Genomic DNA, 15,791 nt, shown 5'->3' on the forward strand with positions numbered 1-15,791 from the left:
AAAGAGTTGCATTGATGATCGAAGTCAAGACCTCAGCTGCGTGGACCGTCGACACGATTCCTATCCAGACTCGTCCCGATATCGCTGTGATCATCGTCGCTGAACGCCCCATCTCCGACACCAAAGATCTCCTCGCCCTGCTCCTCCACGTCGTCCTCGTCTTCTGCGCGCTTCCCGCCCACGAGATGCTCCAACTCGTGATCGTCGCCATTCCCGTTCGGCGTCGGACCCAACTGCGTTGTCGAGGCGAGACGCAATGCTCCACCTCTCCCGATGCGTCTCGAATCCAGCCTCCTTTGCTTCCTCGCGCGCAGCAGCAGCCACGTCCCCACGCCCACCGCCAGCACCAAGATCAACAGCGCGAAGGACCCCGCATCGTAGTACGCCCTCCATCGTGCTTCCTCTGCCACCTCGCCTTCTGTTTTCCCTGACCCGGGAATGACGCGGGATCCGTCCTTGCCGATTTCTGCCACTCCGCCGCCGCCGCCCGTGATGAGTACGCGGTCCGGCTCGTTGCCCACGCGCGATGGGATGAGCGCATTAGGCCCGGCTACTTTCATGAAGTCGATTCCCATGAAGCGTACCATCATGTCGTGACTCTCGATGGGTTTGTCTACGCCGACCATGTGACTGGCGCCCTTGATTCCTACGTAGGTCAGATTCCTCGCTGTCCTCCATGAGCCCACAAGGCTGCCGTTGACGTACCAATCCTGCGCCTCTGCGTCGCCGAACCCTTTAATCCCACCCCATTCCAGGTTCTCCGCCGTGCGGCGGACACCGATGGCGTTGCAAATCAGATCTTCTTCGCCGGCGAAGAGCAGCACCCGCACTCCTTGATCGATGAGCTCTGGTAGCAACGTCACTGACGCTGGCGAAGTCGTGTCCTTGCGCATCGCCGAGCCGACGTTCGCATTGCACTCGACCCACGCCTCGGGCTTGTGGTGCTCATCGACGTGCAGCGCGGTGCGCACGTCCGGTCGGCGCAGGTACTCGTACATGGCCGGCAACGTCGTTGGCCAGTTCATGCCGCATGCTGGCGCAGAGTCCGTGAGACGCAGATCGTAAATGTTGATGCACGTGAAACCGGATGCGCCCGGCTGCTTGGTGGTCGTGCTCGCAACGATGGTCTGGAGGATCTCGTCGCATTTGCCAATATCGCGCGAGGAGGTTCGATCGAGCTCCTTGTGGCACTCCTCGACGATGCGCGCGACCGTCTGATATTTGTCCGATGACTTGGTCCAGATCTTCTTCTCGATCATAAGCTCGAGTTCGGTGCCGTACTGACTTTTGGGGTCGATAAAGCCGTTTCCGATGGCGATGCCTTGGAGCGACACGGGGGGTTTGGGTGACTTGAGGATGGCTTTCGCGGTATAAGGGATGTATTGACCTGCAAAGCTCTCTCCGGCCAAGAAGACATCGACACCGCTGCCTTGGGTGCCATATTGAAGCTCGACATCCCGTGCATATTCGGGGAACACCTTGATGAACTGCTCCAAAAAGTGAACCACTTCGTCGGCGGCTTGTGGCAAGGTTGTGGTGTAGGCGTTGGTGTTGACATAGCTGAAGCCAGTACCGACGGGCTGGTCGAGGAAGAGAATGTCGGCATACTCGTTCCAGCTCGCGCCATCTTTGACCCACACCAGACCGCCCTTGCCGTCCATCCTCCAAGCTCCAACTTCCATCATGGCACCATCGAACGACGAGCAGCCAGGTCCGCCGTTGAACCACACGATGAGCTTTCGCTTTGCAGGCACATGACGCGCTCTTAGCAGCAGAAAGAAGAGGTGCGCATTGTCCTTATTGCCGCCCTCGTCGTCGGGTCGAGCTGGCAGGTAGCCTGCGGACATCTGCAGCGGATGTGCAAGTGCAGACGAGGACGACTCGGCATGGAGGTCGGGCAGGCCAGGGACGTGGAAGGAAGAGGCGGGTGGTATTGGCACGCCGCGCCGCAGCAGCACCTGTCGAGGGTCTACGAGCCGCATGGTTGCGTTATGCTCGAGGCTGTGGGGGGCGATGTGTCGTAGGAAGAATGGATGCCAGGGTTTCTGATGCTGGTTCGTACGATCTTGGCGGCAGGGAGGTGATGGGGGTCGGAGACGTTAGGTTCGACGCAGCTTTCTGCGTGGTGTGCGATTGAGAAGGGTGGATGCTGTGAGTAGTTTGGAAGGAAGCGTGTGACTGTCAAAGGAAGCGCCTCCTGACATGCAAGCAATGCTTTTGGCTATGCTTCCAACGTGACAGCCGACAATCTTCGCAGCGCTGTCCCGTGCAGCTCGGCACCCTCTCTCCGCGGTCGGGCGCGCTTCGGAATATATCGAAGTTGTTAGGTTGCTGCCCAGCGGCTCAGGGTCCAATCCGCAGCCAACAATGCCGCGGACGGCTTTGCTCTTGCATTCCATCGTCACAGTCCAACACCTCTAGCAACGATAGCGCGTGCTTCTGCAAGAGGAATGCGCTGCTGCACTGTATCATCGCCGTCACGATGGACGGTCGCGTGACCGATCCGAACTCTGACTCGGACCCACAAGCTGTGTTGCGTCAACTCATCAGGCAAGCTGAAGTCAATGCACCTGCGGCCACCGTCCCACCGACGCAGACTGCCGATGAAGATCACGACTCGGTCTCCAGCGACGGTGGCGACGACAGCGTCTCGATCAGCTCTCACTCGAGCGCAGATGACACTGATTCCGCGGAGCAAGTCGATGAGCAAGAAGACGCCTCCTCTCCGCCGTCAACGTCAATGCACGGCAGTACGCAACTGCTCTCCGATGAACAGCTCTCTGCCACGCTAGCATCCATCGCAGCGGACCGACAGGAGCTCACGACACTTTTACAGCACAAGAGATACCTCTTTAATGCTCAGAAGCGCAATGTCAAGCATCAGCGCTCGCTGCAGAAGGCGCTCGATTTCCTCACCAAGACACGCGAAGAGCTTAAGTCTACCCTTCGCTCGCTCGATGTAGCCGACGTGGTCGATGCAGAGGACTTGTCGCTCGAGGTGATTCGCAGTCACAAGCTGGCCGAGGATGCAGCTGCTACTTGTCCGTTCTCAGCGTCCATGGTGCAGCAGATTCCGCTGCTGCGACTGCAGTCGATCGAACGGGCCGAGTACGACAATGCCCTGGGGGTCCGAATGTGGCTCGAGTCTGAGGATCAGCAGCTGCGTACGGCTGTCAAGGGCGCGGCGATGAAAGCACGCACAATGCAGCTGAGTATGGATCCTGCTTTTCATGGAGATGCGCTTGCCGAAGCTGCAAACATGGACGAGGAGACGGCGCTTCGACTCGCTGAAGAGTTGGATGCGCAGATAGATCAGCCTTCAACGTCCTTTCAAGGCAGACTTGCAAGCACGGGATTGGACTGGGCAACAATCGCAGCTCGCATGCCAACTCGAAGCATGGAAGAGGTCAAGACACGCTGGTATGGACTGCTTCGGCCTAGCGTCAACACTAAGCCTTGGAGTGATCAAGAGGTCGATGACTTGATCCGCTTGGCTACGCCGTACCTATCAACTCATCTCCCTCGACCGCAGACGGAGCAGGTTCAAGAGCCCACGTCACCTTCGATACCAGCCTCATCTGCGTCTTCATCTCGAGCTTCCGTCCCGTGGCAAAGTATCGCTCGAGAGCTCGGCACCGGCCGCACCGCACACGCATGCTTTGTCGCCTTCTGCAGCGCACTTGTACAACGCGATCAGCCCGATCTGACGCCAGCCGAAGACGACAACATCAAGGAGCTCTTTTCACTCTTCCGCGGAGCATGGCGGTTCATGACGTTGCACGCTTCTGCCAGTCCGAACGTCTCTCTATCCGCGCTTCTTCCTGCATCATCCGGCAAGGAAGCGTCGTCGAACGACCGACCACCCACGCTGCTAGGCAAAGTCGCCCGCGATCCACAGGTCGTCTACCGTCGCTTCCGCAACACCCTCGACCCAGCATTGGCCACCGGCTCCTGGTCCCTTCGAGAAGACACCTCGCTTATCAACGCAGTCCGCCTAGTGGGGCAAGACAATTGGGCCGCAGTAGCAGCTCGGATGGCCGGTCGAAACTCGACGCAATGCCGCGAGCGCTGGGCTCGGCGCCTGAAACAGGTCGTTGCCGAAGCTGACCCCGCCGACAGCCAAGGAGAGTTGGGTGAGGAGCAGGTTGCGGAGCTGATGGATAGGAAGAAGACGCTCGTCTGGACGAAGGAGATGAATGATACACTGTTGTCTTACCTGGACGACGAGCTGAAGGCGAGAGATGGCAGGACGTTTGTCAGCATCGCCAAGAAGGTTTCGGAGCAGACGGGGATGGCACTCTCGGACAAGAGCATACGTGATCATGTGTTCACACTGCGCCGCGCAAGAGCGCGTCTTGCCCAGGCTGGTGGGCCGAGCGGAGACAAAGACAAGGGTAAGAGCAAGGAGTTGCATGAAGAAGGCACCGGAGACGATGCGAAGCAGCCAGCGAGCATCGAATCGGTGCCCAGCACGACATCAGCAAGTCCTTCCCAGATTCTACAAGCACCGACAACCAGCTCAGAAGAGTTGACGGCTTCTTTGTCGACGCCAAAAGCTCGTCCACGAACCGCCATCGTCCCCGGCGCCAAGCGTCGCAAGCTTTGATGCTGGCCACATATATACCGAAGTCGTCCCGATCCCTCACTGTATTCTATGCATTTTGCTTTCCCGATGAAATTTCGATCCCAATTTAGGTCGACATCACGTGAATGTGCCTTGCTGAGATTGGACTTTTTCTCGTCTTGTCGACTTCTTCTCACCACCCTCCTCATTCACCGCTCGCGATCATCACCTCATCGTCACCAACTCGACTCGTTGCATCACTTCGCATCACGACAACAGGATCGATCGCACGCACGCCATCGAACATCGTCACACTGTACTATCGCACACAATGGCATCTCTCCTCCGAGCCGTAACACGCACGGCCGTCTCGGCGCAGCCCTCCATCGCAGGCCCATCCAAGCTCGCCGCCTTCTGCACGACACCGCTGCGCCGGATCGCGGACAACAAGAACGACGCTGCTCCCGCACGGGCTCACCGCGCTGGTTCGTCCGCCGGCCCGTCTTCCGTCGCCTCTCCTATCGACTCAGACTCGGTCGGTGTGACCACTGGACCGGGTAAGACGCAGCGCGATGCGATCGACTCTGCTATGGGGGTGCTCGACAACCTCGCTCGAGACGTTGCCGGTTCTCCCACTTCCACTTCCAACACTTTCGAACTGCCCGACACGCCGGAACGACCCATCTCGACGCCGTCCCAGGGTCTCACGCCGGTCCATGTCGCTTCTGGACCATTGTATTCGCCCACCACCCTCCCTCCGAAAGCCGACCCCACGTTGGAATTTTTGACCAACCTCCTCATGAAAGACGGCAAAAAGGCGCAAGCACAACGATTCACCACCCGCACCCTGGCGCTCATCTCCACGTTGACGAACAGTAACCCCCTCCCGCTGATTCACGATGCCATCACGCGCACGGCGCCCCTGGTCAAACTCCAGTCGCGCAAACAGGGCGGTAAAAGTCTTCAAGTACCAGTGGCGTTGACCAAACGGCAGTCGGAGCGCAAAGCGTTGACATGGATCATCGAGGCCTCCAAAAAGCGATCCGATCGGGAGTTGGAGAGGAGGTTGGCAAGCGAGTTTTTGGCCGTGGTCGAAGGGACCAGCAGCGCAATTCAGAAGAAGGAGGAGCAGCACAGGATTGCGACGGTTAACAGGGCTAATGCAAGTGTTAGGATCTAGTGCGGAGGATGGGAATGCCAGCCTTTTTCTACGTCAGGGCGAGCTCTTGTGTTTGGTAGTGTTGCTCAAGTCAGTCGAGCGAAAGAGACCCGCAATGGGATGTGTGCGCAGGCAATCTGCAAGGCATCACACGTGGCGCAGTGGAAGAGGAATGACTGTGTTCAATGGAAGCGACTGTGCAGGACTTCTCCCTCGGGGAGGCTGATATATACACAGCTCAGGTGGCCTTACTCTCCTCGTAAGCATCCAAGACCTTCTGTTGGCTCCCCGGCTCAGCACTTGCACCCCTCTTTTTCATCCTAAACCTCTCCCCCCACCCGCGTTTGGCACCGTCATTGGCCTCCTCCCACTCGTAGCCGTTGGTGACGACGTTGTCGAGCTTCTCGCTCCTCCAGTTCAACCAGTTGAGGACGGTAGCGAGTACCGCGACAGGAATGGCGATGAGGGCCATGTAGAATGCGGGGCCGGGCATGGTTTTCGGGCTGCTGATCTTCTTGAGTTGAGTTTGGACGTAGGCGAGGAGGGCGATGTCGATGGCGAAGGCGATGAGAGCCAGCAGTGCTGCGATGGCGTTGACGGCCATAGCTGCGAGACGAATGGTTTGTTTGGGGATGGCGGTGAGGACGAGTCCAGCTAGAGCCGCGACAAAAGCGACGACATGGACGGCCAGACCGCGCGTCCAGGAGCTGCCAATCGTAACAAACGCCTGCGCCTCCGTGTTGGACTGCGCCGGATTGCTACCGAGCTTGACACTATAGCCGTGAGAGTGCTTGAAACAGCCGATAGAGTCAGTGCCGTTGAGCGTGGTACAGTACCCCCACGTACCGAAACGAATCGATCCCACCGGTCGGTTGGCGTTGCTACCGGGCGAAAGGTCGACCGTGCCATTGAGGTTGTTGGAACGCACAAAGTCGAACGGCGTAGCGTCGGATAGCGTGGTGGGCGTCGAGATGGTGATGAGCACCAGCAGGATCATCGAGATGAACGACACGGCGATCGCTGGGAAGTAGTACCTTCGCGTCATGTTGGGCTAAAACGAGTGGTGATGATGGTAGTAGCAGTGTACAATCGAACAGGCATGGATGCGAGCCAAAACACATCCCCCTCGACCGCCCCACTCCTCCCACCACCACCTCTCGCCCAGCCTTGCCACACCCAAAAGAGAGCCCCTACTGCAATCGGAGCTGCAAAACACTCCAAAAACAAAAACACGCCTAAAAAGCGTATCTTTCAACTCCTCAGCCCCCCCTTAAGCGAGAAGCACGGGAAAATCACTTTTCTCTTGCCGAACGTGCATCGTTGCTCCTCTTGGCTGTTCCAGAAAGAACAAAAAAGCAACAGTGGGCTCGGATGCAACGAGAGGAGGGTCCCGCTGCACACCCTCTGTCAAACTTGTCTTCCATCGGGGCCCGCACGGATCGGGTCACACCCATTGCTTCTGACGAGCTTCTCATCCACCGTCAAACGTCACACAGTCCCATATCAACGTATCGATTGATGTATTATAAAAGCAAGTGGGCAGGAAAAGGTTAAGCGAACTCGCTACCGAAAATAGCATTGACCTTGTTCGCCACCTGCCAAGCGGCCAGGGTGACCGCCATGCCTGCTGTCTGTCCACCTATACTCGCTATGCTCGCTAGCATCACTCTGGGCGTCCACACTTTGAACAGCATCAAATGGCGTCTGAACACCAAGCCGCTGAGCGCTGTTGTGCTGAGGAGCAGCACGCCGTTGTAGAGCGCCAGCGTGAGCAGGGCAGCGAGGATCTTGCGTGGGAGGGTCATGCGTGTCCCTGACCCACGTGGCAGCGGGGAGGTGTTCCATAGCAGTGCGAGGACCGTGAAGAGCGGTGGGAGGACAGTTAGGTGGCCGAACGAGTTGAGTGCTACCAACAGCGGCGATAGTGGATAGGCAAGTGTTGGGGATGTGAGGAAGGCCAGTCGCCACTGGATGGAGGGGAAGGTCGCTTGGTGACCCGTGCCGAAGAAGCAGAGGTATCCGAGGAGGGCGAACGTTGCGATCTCGGCAGAGGAGAGGTGGATGCGGGTCGAGATGCTCGCTGTTGTCGTTGAGGGCTGTGCACCTTGATCCGGGATGGAAGTGGTTGAGGTTGCAGAGGCGAGCGCGAGTCGTTGTCGATGAAGAACGAGAACATCCCTCTCCGCATCCCCCAATTCAACCGTCAGCATCCCACACAACCACACACAACCCAAGGCCAACTGCCCACTCGGCTGGGTGACCACCCACAGCACCCCCACCACCAACCCTACGAGCAGCACAAAACTGCTCCCAAAACTGTTGGCGTATCCCAAAATTCTCACTTTCTCCTTCTCCTCCTCTTGGGTCGCAGGCTCGCGTCGAATGTCCAAACACAACGGGGCGAAGATCCAAAACGCCATCGCCACCCCAGCTAGCACGACCAGATCTACAACAGCCACCCACCCCTTGACCCACTCCAGCGTCGCTCCCCATCCACTGCGCTCTACGGCAGGAAGCACGCTCGCCCAATCCAACGCCCAATACCCCGCGCCGCTCATCAGCGTCGGCCTTACCACCCAGTCGAAAAACGCGGGTGCAATGCCAACGAAGCTCTTGCTCCCGCGCAAGAAGCGCGCGATGAAACTGGGTAAGAGGTAGGCGAGGATGTAAGCGAGTGCGATGGTGTACGGGCTGTTGAGCGCCGATGCTGCGTTGGACGGAGAGGAGGCGAAGAACGTGCTGGTGCAGTGGGGGGCTTGCTCCTCGCGACACACCCGGGGGTACGCTGCGACCCGTGTCAGGCCAAGGGCGAGGAGGGTGTGCATCAGAGCGCGCGTCTTGGTGTGCGCGTTCGGCGAGGCGCCAAGCAGCAGCAGGCCCCGAATGAGCAGGAGAGTGGTGAGCGAGAGAAGCACGAACCGGTCTTCAAAGACGAGGAACGAGTTAGAGGCGAAGATGGCCGAGTGAATCAGGAGGATGAGCCAGCCGGAGGAGGCGAGGAGTTTGGTGGTAGCCGGTGTCGTGCTGGCTTCGTCATCATCCTTTCGGTGGGAGATGCTGCGGGGGAAGTGCTGGATGAGCAGGCATAGTTGGGATGCGATGGATGCGCCGGCAAGCACGCTGTCGAGCAGTGTGAGCGGCTTCAGGAGTGTGGCCACGGCGAGGGGGAGTGGTAGCAGGGTTGCAAAGTGTAGGACTGCTCCTACCACGGAGCCAGTGAGCATCGGGCGGGAGATGGATCGCTTGACCACCGTGTAGAGCTCTTCTGTCGTCTGACTCGGCCTCACCTGCTCGACCTTGCTGTTGTCACCAGCAGCGTCGGTATCAGTATTGGGCAGCGCTGCAACCAAGCCGTTCAGCGCACCATCCCTGATGACCCACGCCGTCGTCAACGCCAACACCAGCACCACCAGTCCCACGGCAATCCTCACCATATCAAATTGCGCCCACACCTCCCTCGCCCTCACCAGACTGACCCGGTTGAACCGGTGGTACGCCTGCGCCGCCTTCCTCCACGCCGCCTCGATCGTCACCTGATTCTTCGCACTCGGCGTCTTGGCCAGCAGCTGCGCCAGCTCCGCATCCGCCCGCACAGCGTCCAGCCAGAGCGCGTCGAACTCCGGCTTGAACGCCGCCAGATCTGGTGACTTTTGCGAGTACGCCGTGAGATACGAGCGCATCTGCGTCGCTGTGATGCGCAGAGCGAGGAGTCGCGTGTCTGGGTGAGGGAAGAGGTCTGGGATGATGCTGCCGAGGTTGTTGTAGGGGATGGGGAGACCGAGGAGGATCGAGATGGTGGGTACGAGGTCGATCTGCGGTACGCTCCTGTGCCCTTGACTGGGGTATGGAGGGGAAGGAAGCGGACTGAACGGAATCCTGCTTGGCAAGATCGCTTCGACCTCCGGAGTGGAGATGTACTCTGCAGGGTCGAGGCGGTCTTCCACTCGACGACCAACGGACCCGAACCCGCCCTTGGAGTACATCCACAGCCCAGCTCCGATTTCGAGCTCAGCATCACCTCCGTGATCACCCCTCTCGTCCATCCCGTGATCGCCCATCACCACCACGAGCGTCTCCTCGTCCACTGCATCCGTGATGTTCTTCAACAGCAGCTGCATCTCCTCCAGCTTGACCTTCATCTTTGAATGGCTGGCGCCGAAGCGATGTCCCACATGATCCACTCCCAGCGTGTGCCCGACGAGCAGCCGCCAGGAATCGTGCACGCCTACCTGGCGATCCGGGTGATTTTGCTGCAGGAAGAGGAGGAGCTTCGACTCGACGCCCCGATCGACCGTGTCGAGGTCTTCCACGTTGAATGAGTCGTACGTCCACGTGGTCTCTGCGTCGAAGAGGTTGGGGAAGACAGTGCTCCACGTATCGTCGCCTGCGAAGACCAGTCCTGCTCTGTCTTGCGTACTGCTGGACGTGAGGATGGAGCGCTTGAATTGGGCGATCCAGTTGTCCTCGTTGACTTGGCCGATGCCCGTGCCGGCCGAGCCAAAGTTGGCGCCTGCCTCGATGAAGGTGGGCAGCGTCCCCGTGGTGAGACCCTTGAGTCGTTGCAGAGTCGTCGTAGGTGGATCAGCTGCAAAGTGAGCGAGGAAGGAGCTGGGACCTTTCTGTGTTGCGTATGCCGGGCTGCCATGCTTCGCAGTCAGCTCTGCGGGAAGCGAGAGGATGTTGTGGTAGTACGGATTCGGTGTCCATCCTGTGCTGTCTTCCTCAGTCGTCGGCGGAAGAGGAGCAACGAAGTCGTACCGCAGCGCATCTATGATCAGCACCACGGCCTTCTTATGTGTCGGTGCCAACCTGCACTCGCCCTTGCCCACCCTCGGATCCAACACCGTCTCCGCCCAGTTCAACAGGCTCGCATCGTCAAAGCTCTCCGGCGGACCAGGCAGTGTCCAATGCCTCTCTACCGTCTCTGCGCACTCGTTGATCCCGGATAGCTCGTGCCGTGTCAACAAGAACCCCTTGATGAACAGCCACAGTCCTACCGAGGTGTACACCAGGACGAGACCGAGCAGGGCCAGCACGCTGAGGAAGGCTTTGTTCGGCGATGCTGCCTTCTGCGGTACGCGGTCAGGGTGTCTTGCGGCATAGGAGGAATGTGAAGAGTGCGACTCATGAGAGCCATGCGAGTCGTGCGAATCATGAGAGGAATGCGAGGCTCGACGTTGACGGCGCCGGAGAGAGTCGCCGAACGCTGGATGCTGTGGGGTGGTCGGTGCTGGTGCTGGTGCTGGTGCTGGCTGGTCGCCGCGCCGAAGGTCGGCAAGCGAGGGCGGCGGATTGAGCGCCGACGAAGAAGGCGCCATATCTAGCCCTTGACTCTCTAGAAGTCTAAAGAGGAGGTCAGTGATGGACGATGGTGAGAGGGAAGAATCGAGTCGAGAAGAAGTCGAACTGCACAAAAAAGTCCGTGCTCGACAAGCGCGACTCCACATGGCAGACCTCCGCATGGCGAAGCGCTGACGTCGTGAGCTTCCAAAGTCCGCCGTCTCCTTGCTTTTCACACTCTGAGCTCTGCTCCCACCATGATGGCCCTCGGCACGATCGACCTTGCTACACAAACGCCGACACACACACAGCGCAAGCACAGAACAGGCGATGATGGCAAAGACTACATTGTACACTATATACAAAGACGAGAGAGAACCTTCTCCCATCTGCCAACGAGTCCAGGAGTGATGAACGACCTAATGCGATGAACGAAGCCCTATTTACAATGATTGATGATATTTACAGCCTTGCTCGTCTGCAGAGCAAGGGGTATATGTTGCCTTTAGGCGCTACCCTGGAAGCGGCGCATGAGGGCGTCGTCGTTCTTGGTCTCGGGGTGGAAGGTGACCTTGCCCTCCTTGTAGAGCGTGGTCATGTCGACGGGGGGCTCGTAGGCTGCCTGGGGCGCCTGCTGCTGAGCGGACGGCTTGGCGCTGCTGTCCTCCTTGCCCTCCTTGCCCTCGGAGCGCCAGTTGCCGCCGATGCTGGCAACGACGAAACCAGGGACCATGGCGAGCACGCTCTGGTGGTGGAAGTTGGCCGACTTGAGCTGGCGCTCACGCGACTCGTAGATACGAGGGGTGGCCGCGATACGACCACCGCGGATGCTGCGGAACGAGTTGAGCTGCTCGCCCACCTGGCCGACGGCAGGGAGCCACTCGGAGAAGGTGCGGGCGCGGACGTTCTTGCCGTCCTCGGAACCGGTCTCGGAGACGGGAGGAGGGAGCGCGTTGGGGTCCTGCATCAGCTTGTACTTGATCAGGAAGTTCTCGAACGGCTGTGTGGGCAGCAGACGGATGAGAACGGCCAGCGGCCACGAGACGAAACCGACAACGATCGATACTCCCCAGTCGCGTCCAGTGAGACGGATGACCGAGAAGGCAGCACCACCGATGAACATGATCAGAACCTGGAAGCCAATCTCGATGGCCAAGATGCCGAGGAACCAAGGGTTCTTGTGCAGATTGCTGAAGATGTTGAGCTTCCTGGTGAGCGAACGAGAGTTGACCTGGTTGAACAGCTGGCACCACACAAACGTGTTGAACACGATGGCCGAGAGCTCCGTGTCGCTGCGCTGCTGCTGGAAGGGAGTGCCAGTCTGCATGTTGAGGATCGATTTGCCGGCAAAGTTGAGCACCAGGATGACAGCCGTCTGGTAGATCGACTGGCCGATGATCATCTTCCACATGTCGGTCGAGATCAAAGCAGCGGTGCGACGGTCCGGTTTGCGGTCGAGCAGATCAGGGGTAGCAGGGTCGGTGGCGAGGGCAAGAGCAGCAAGCGTGTCCATGATGAGGTTGATCCAGAGCAGCTGAACAGCCTTGAGGGCGGAAGTACCCTCCTCGGAGGCGACGGCGGTAACGAAAGTGACGATGACGGCGGAGATGTTGACCGAAAGCTGGAACTGCAGGAACTTGCGCACAGCGTCGTTGACACAGCGACCCCACATGATGGCGCTGACGATGGAAGCAAAGTTGTCATCCATGAGAATGATGTCCGAAGCTTCCTTGGCGACCTCAGTACCAGCGATACCCATCGAGAAACCGACGTTGGCGGTCTTGAGCGCAGGACCGTCGTTGGTACCGTCACCAGTGACACCGACGACCTCACCGAGACTCTTGAGGGTCTCGACGAGAATTTTCTTGTCTTCGGGCGAGGAACGGGCGAGCACCTGGAGCCTGGGGACGACCTCCATCATGTCAGTGCGGCTGAGCTTGCGGAAGACGGGGCCCTCCATGACGATGCCGCCAGGAGTGTAGATGCCACACTGAGTGGCGATCGACTTGGCAGTGAGCACGTTGTCACCAGTGCACATCTTGACCTGGACACCGGCGCGGGCGCACGCGGCGACGGCCTCAGTGACACCAGGTCGGAGAGGGTCCTCGATAGCAGCGATAGCAACCAGAGTGAGATCCTGAGCGAGCGAAGCGTACTCTACGTCTCCAGACTCGTCGATCTTAGCATCCTGGGGAGGGAACGACTCGAGGTCACGGTAGACAAGAGCGAGGGTCCTGAGCGTCTGGTTGGCGAATCCGGTGATGGTAGAGTTTACCTTCTCGAGCTTGGCAGCGTTGAGCTCCTCGATCTGGATGCTGTCTGAGGTGGTTTCAGTGACTTCGACGTGACGAGTGCAGAGACGGGTGAGCACTTCGGAGGCACCCTTGAGGTAGATACGGAAACCGCCCTCGGGACGCTTGACAACGACACCCATGGCCTTGCGTTCGGAGCTGAAAGGGATCATCTGGACGACCTCGGCACGCTCTCGCGAGGCGCGGTAGTCCTCCCAGTTGAGATCCTTGGCCATCTTGAGTAGAGCAGTCTCGGTCTTGGAACCAACAAAGCCGTTCTCCTTCTTCTTTTCCTCGGTGGCAGCAGCCTTCTTGGACTTGAAGAGACCGGAGAGACCGAACTTCTTGACCTTGGCAACAGGGTTGGCGACGGCAGCCTCGTCATCGTCCTCCGACTTGGCCTCCTCGAAGGCGGTCGAGTTGATGGCAATGCTGTCGTTGAAGAGCCTTTGGAGGGGAGCGCTGATGTTGGAGTTGAGGTCGTTCTGCTCTACGATACGAGTCTGGGTGGAGGAACCGGCGTCGTGCTCGGTCTCGACACGCTTGCGGTTGGCCTCGAGGCGATCGGCAAACTTGAAGTTGATACCGATGCTACCAGCGACGACGCTCATCTCGTTCTGAGTAAGAGTACCGGTCTTGTCAGTGCAGACGACGCTGGCGTTGGCCATGGTCTCACAGGCGCCGAGCAGACGAACAAGCAAGTTCATCTTGGTCATGCGCTTGGTAGCAAAGGCAAGAGCGAGGGTGACGGCGAGAGGAAGACCTTCGGGCACGGCAACGACCACCACGGTGACGGCGATAATGAGAATGTTGATAAAATCCTGGGCCTTGTCGTTGGAGGAGCGGTTCGGCTCCTGAGCGAGGTGGACGAAGAATCGGATCATGAGGGCAGTGAAGAGAACGATACCGGCGGTGGAACCGAGCCAAGCGATGAGATCGGCGAGGCGGTTGAGCTTGGACTGAAGCGGGGTGTCCTCAGCGTCGCTGCGGAGCGAAAGCATGAGTTTGCCGTTGAAACTGGTGGGACCGACAGCGATGACGACGTACTCGCCGACACCCTCGAGGACCTTGGAACCAGAGATGAGGAAGCAGTCGCGGTTCTTGGGCTTCTCGTTCTTGCGGCGGGCCTCTTCGAGATCGGTGATGCACTCGTCGTAAGTGACCTTGCGGATCATGTCGGACTCTCCGGTAGCACCAGACTCGTCACACTTGACATTGTGGCCACGGAGGAAAATACCGTCACAGGGGACAATCTCACCAGGCTCGAGCTGGAGAATGTCACCAACGACAACATCGTAGACAGACATGAGAGCGGGCTTTCCCTGACGGAGGACCTTGACGTCGCGCTGCTCCTTCTTGGCGTTGAGTTTCTTGAACTGGCGCTCCTTTTGGTAGTCGTTGACGGAACCGACGAGATCGACGATGATGATAGCGATGAGAATAGCGAGACCTTCGACCCAGTCGATGTGGATGGATTCACAGGTGGTCTCGATACCGTTGACGACACAGGCGACCTCCTCGGGAGGCAGTGTGCTGGTGTAGATACCGAGAGCAAGCGAGACGACGGCAGCAACGCAGAGCAAGATGAGAATCTTGTCCTGGAGAGCGAGCCACATGAGGAGAAGAAGACTGTTGGACTTGCGTTCGGGGAGGACATTGTTTCCGTAGACGCGGACACGGTCCTCCTCGGAGGCATCGACAAAGTTGGGGTCGCGGCTCTTGCCGGTGGTGGTGGGAGCGCTCTCGATGTCTTGAGTGGCTGCACCGCCGGCCTCGATGGTCTTGGTTCCGCCAAGGTCGAGGCCGCGGTGCTCGTCGGTGCCGAGCGAGGCGAGAACGCCCTTGACACCGCCCATGTCGCGAAGCTTCTCTACGCTCTTGGGGTCGAGGAGATCAGCGAGCTCAATGGGCCTGAGGGGGAAGGGGCGAGGGTCGACATTGCGCTGGCGCTCGATTTCAGCGGCGAGCGCCTTGGCCTGCGCCTCACGACGACCGGAACGGGTGACGCCCTTGAAGGACTGCTTGATGCCGCCGAGGAAGCCAGGCTTCTCGGTCTGAACGGGCTCCGAGGAAGCGACGGGCGAGTCGGTCTTTTCGATGCTGGCCGACATTTTGACAGGAGGATGGGGTAGTTGTAGCTGGGAAGAGACGGTGCGGGGAGTCGAAGCTGTGTGCGTTGGGAGGGACGCGCTAAGCGAGAGCTTCAGTTGACCATGCCCTGTGGTTGAAATAGAGACGGAAATGGAAGTGTGCTTCCACGGTGACCAATGAAGGTAACAGTGGGAGGGGGGATGGTAGTTGAAGAGATTCCAAGGAGAAGAAGAAAGGATGGCGAAGACAGAAGCTAGTGATGACTATATACTGGGACCAGGCTTTTGGCGAGGCGCAGATGAAAAAAGTGGATGCGAACAAAGTGTTGGTTCTGCGGTTGATGTGGTGCCGGTCGCGCTGCTGGCTGGCAGAATGCGACGGCCCTGACTGCTGAGCAGGCACTCAG

General features: G+C 58.9%; 6 protein-coding genes across 6 annotated transcripts; 2 read left to right on the forward strand and 4 right to left on the reverse strand.

Annotated features, from left to right (window-relative positions):
* Nucleotides 1-32: 32 nt before the first annotated feature.
* Nucleotides 33-1,982, reverse strand: PSEUBRA_000701 (Peptidase S10, serine carboxypeptidase; the record flags this gene model as incomplete). The annotated part of the gene is made up of 1 exon (XM_016434021.1): nt 33-1,982. One exon carries the CDS (start codon nt 1,980-1,982, stop codon nt 33-35), a length of 1,950 nt encoding a protein of 649 aa, XP_016294476.1.
* A 500-nt stretch (nt 1,983-2,482) lies between these two features.
* On the forward strand, nt 2,483-4,606 carry PSEUBRA_000702 (SANT/Myb domain protein; the record flags this gene model as incomplete). Its single annotated transcript, XM_059464475.1, has 1 exon — nt 2,483-4,606. One exon carries the CDS (start codon nt 2,483-2,485, stop codon nt 4,604-4,606), a length of 2,124 nt encoding a protein of 707 aa, XP_059320911.1.
* Nucleotides 4,607-4,895: 289 nt separating this feature from the next.
* On the forward strand, nt 4,896-5,744 carry PSEUBRA_000703 (Ribosomal protein S7 domain protein; the record flags this gene model as incomplete). Its single annotated transcript, XM_016434017.1, has 1 exon — nt 4,896-5,744. The coding sequence occupies one exon, from the start codon at nt 4,896-4,898 to the stop codon at nt 5,742-5,744; it is 849 nt and encodes a 282-aa protein (XP_016294478.1).
* A 217-nt stretch (nt 5,745-5,961) lies between these two features.
* On the reverse strand, nt 5,962-6,768 carry PSEUBRA_000704 (Actin cortical patch SUR7/pH-response regulator PalI; the record flags this gene model as incomplete). Its single annotated transcript, XM_016434022.1, has 1 exon — nt 5,962-6,768. One exon carries the CDS (start codon nt 6,766-6,768, stop codon nt 5,962-5,964), a length of 807 nt encoding a protein of 268 aa, XP_016294479.1.
* Nucleotides 6,769-7,273: 505 nt separating this feature from the next.
* On the reverse strand, nt 7,274-11,041 carry PSEUBRA_000705 (Type I phosphodiesterase/nucleotide pyrophosphatase/phosphate transferase; the record flags this gene model as incomplete). The annotated part of the gene is made up of 1 exon (XM_016434026.2): nt 7,274-11,041. The coding sequence occupies one exon, from the start codon at nt 11,039-11,041 to the stop codon at nt 7,274-7,276; it is 3,768 nt and encodes a 1,255-aa protein (XP_016294480.2).
* Nucleotides 11,042-11,508: 467 nt separating this feature from the next.
* PSEUBRA_000706 (Cation-transporting P-type ATPase, N-terminal) lies at nt 11,509-15,405 on the reverse strand (the record flags this gene model as incomplete). The annotated part of the gene is made up of 1 exon (XM_016434029.1): nt 11,509-15,405. One exon carries the CDS (start codon nt 15,403-15,405, stop codon nt 11,509-11,511), a length of 3,897 nt encoding a protein of 1,298 aa, XP_016294481.1.
* Nucleotides 15,406-15,791: the final 386 nt, after the last annotated feature.

Source organism: Kalmanozyma brasiliensis (genome assembly GCF_000497045.1).
Source record: "Kalmanozyma brasiliensis GHG001 unplaced genomic scaffold PSEUBRA_SCAF10, whole genome shotgun sequence".
Lineage (NCBI taxonomy): Eukaryota > Fungi > Basidiomycota > Ustilaginomycetes > Ustilaginales > Kalmanozyma > Kalmanozyma brasiliensis.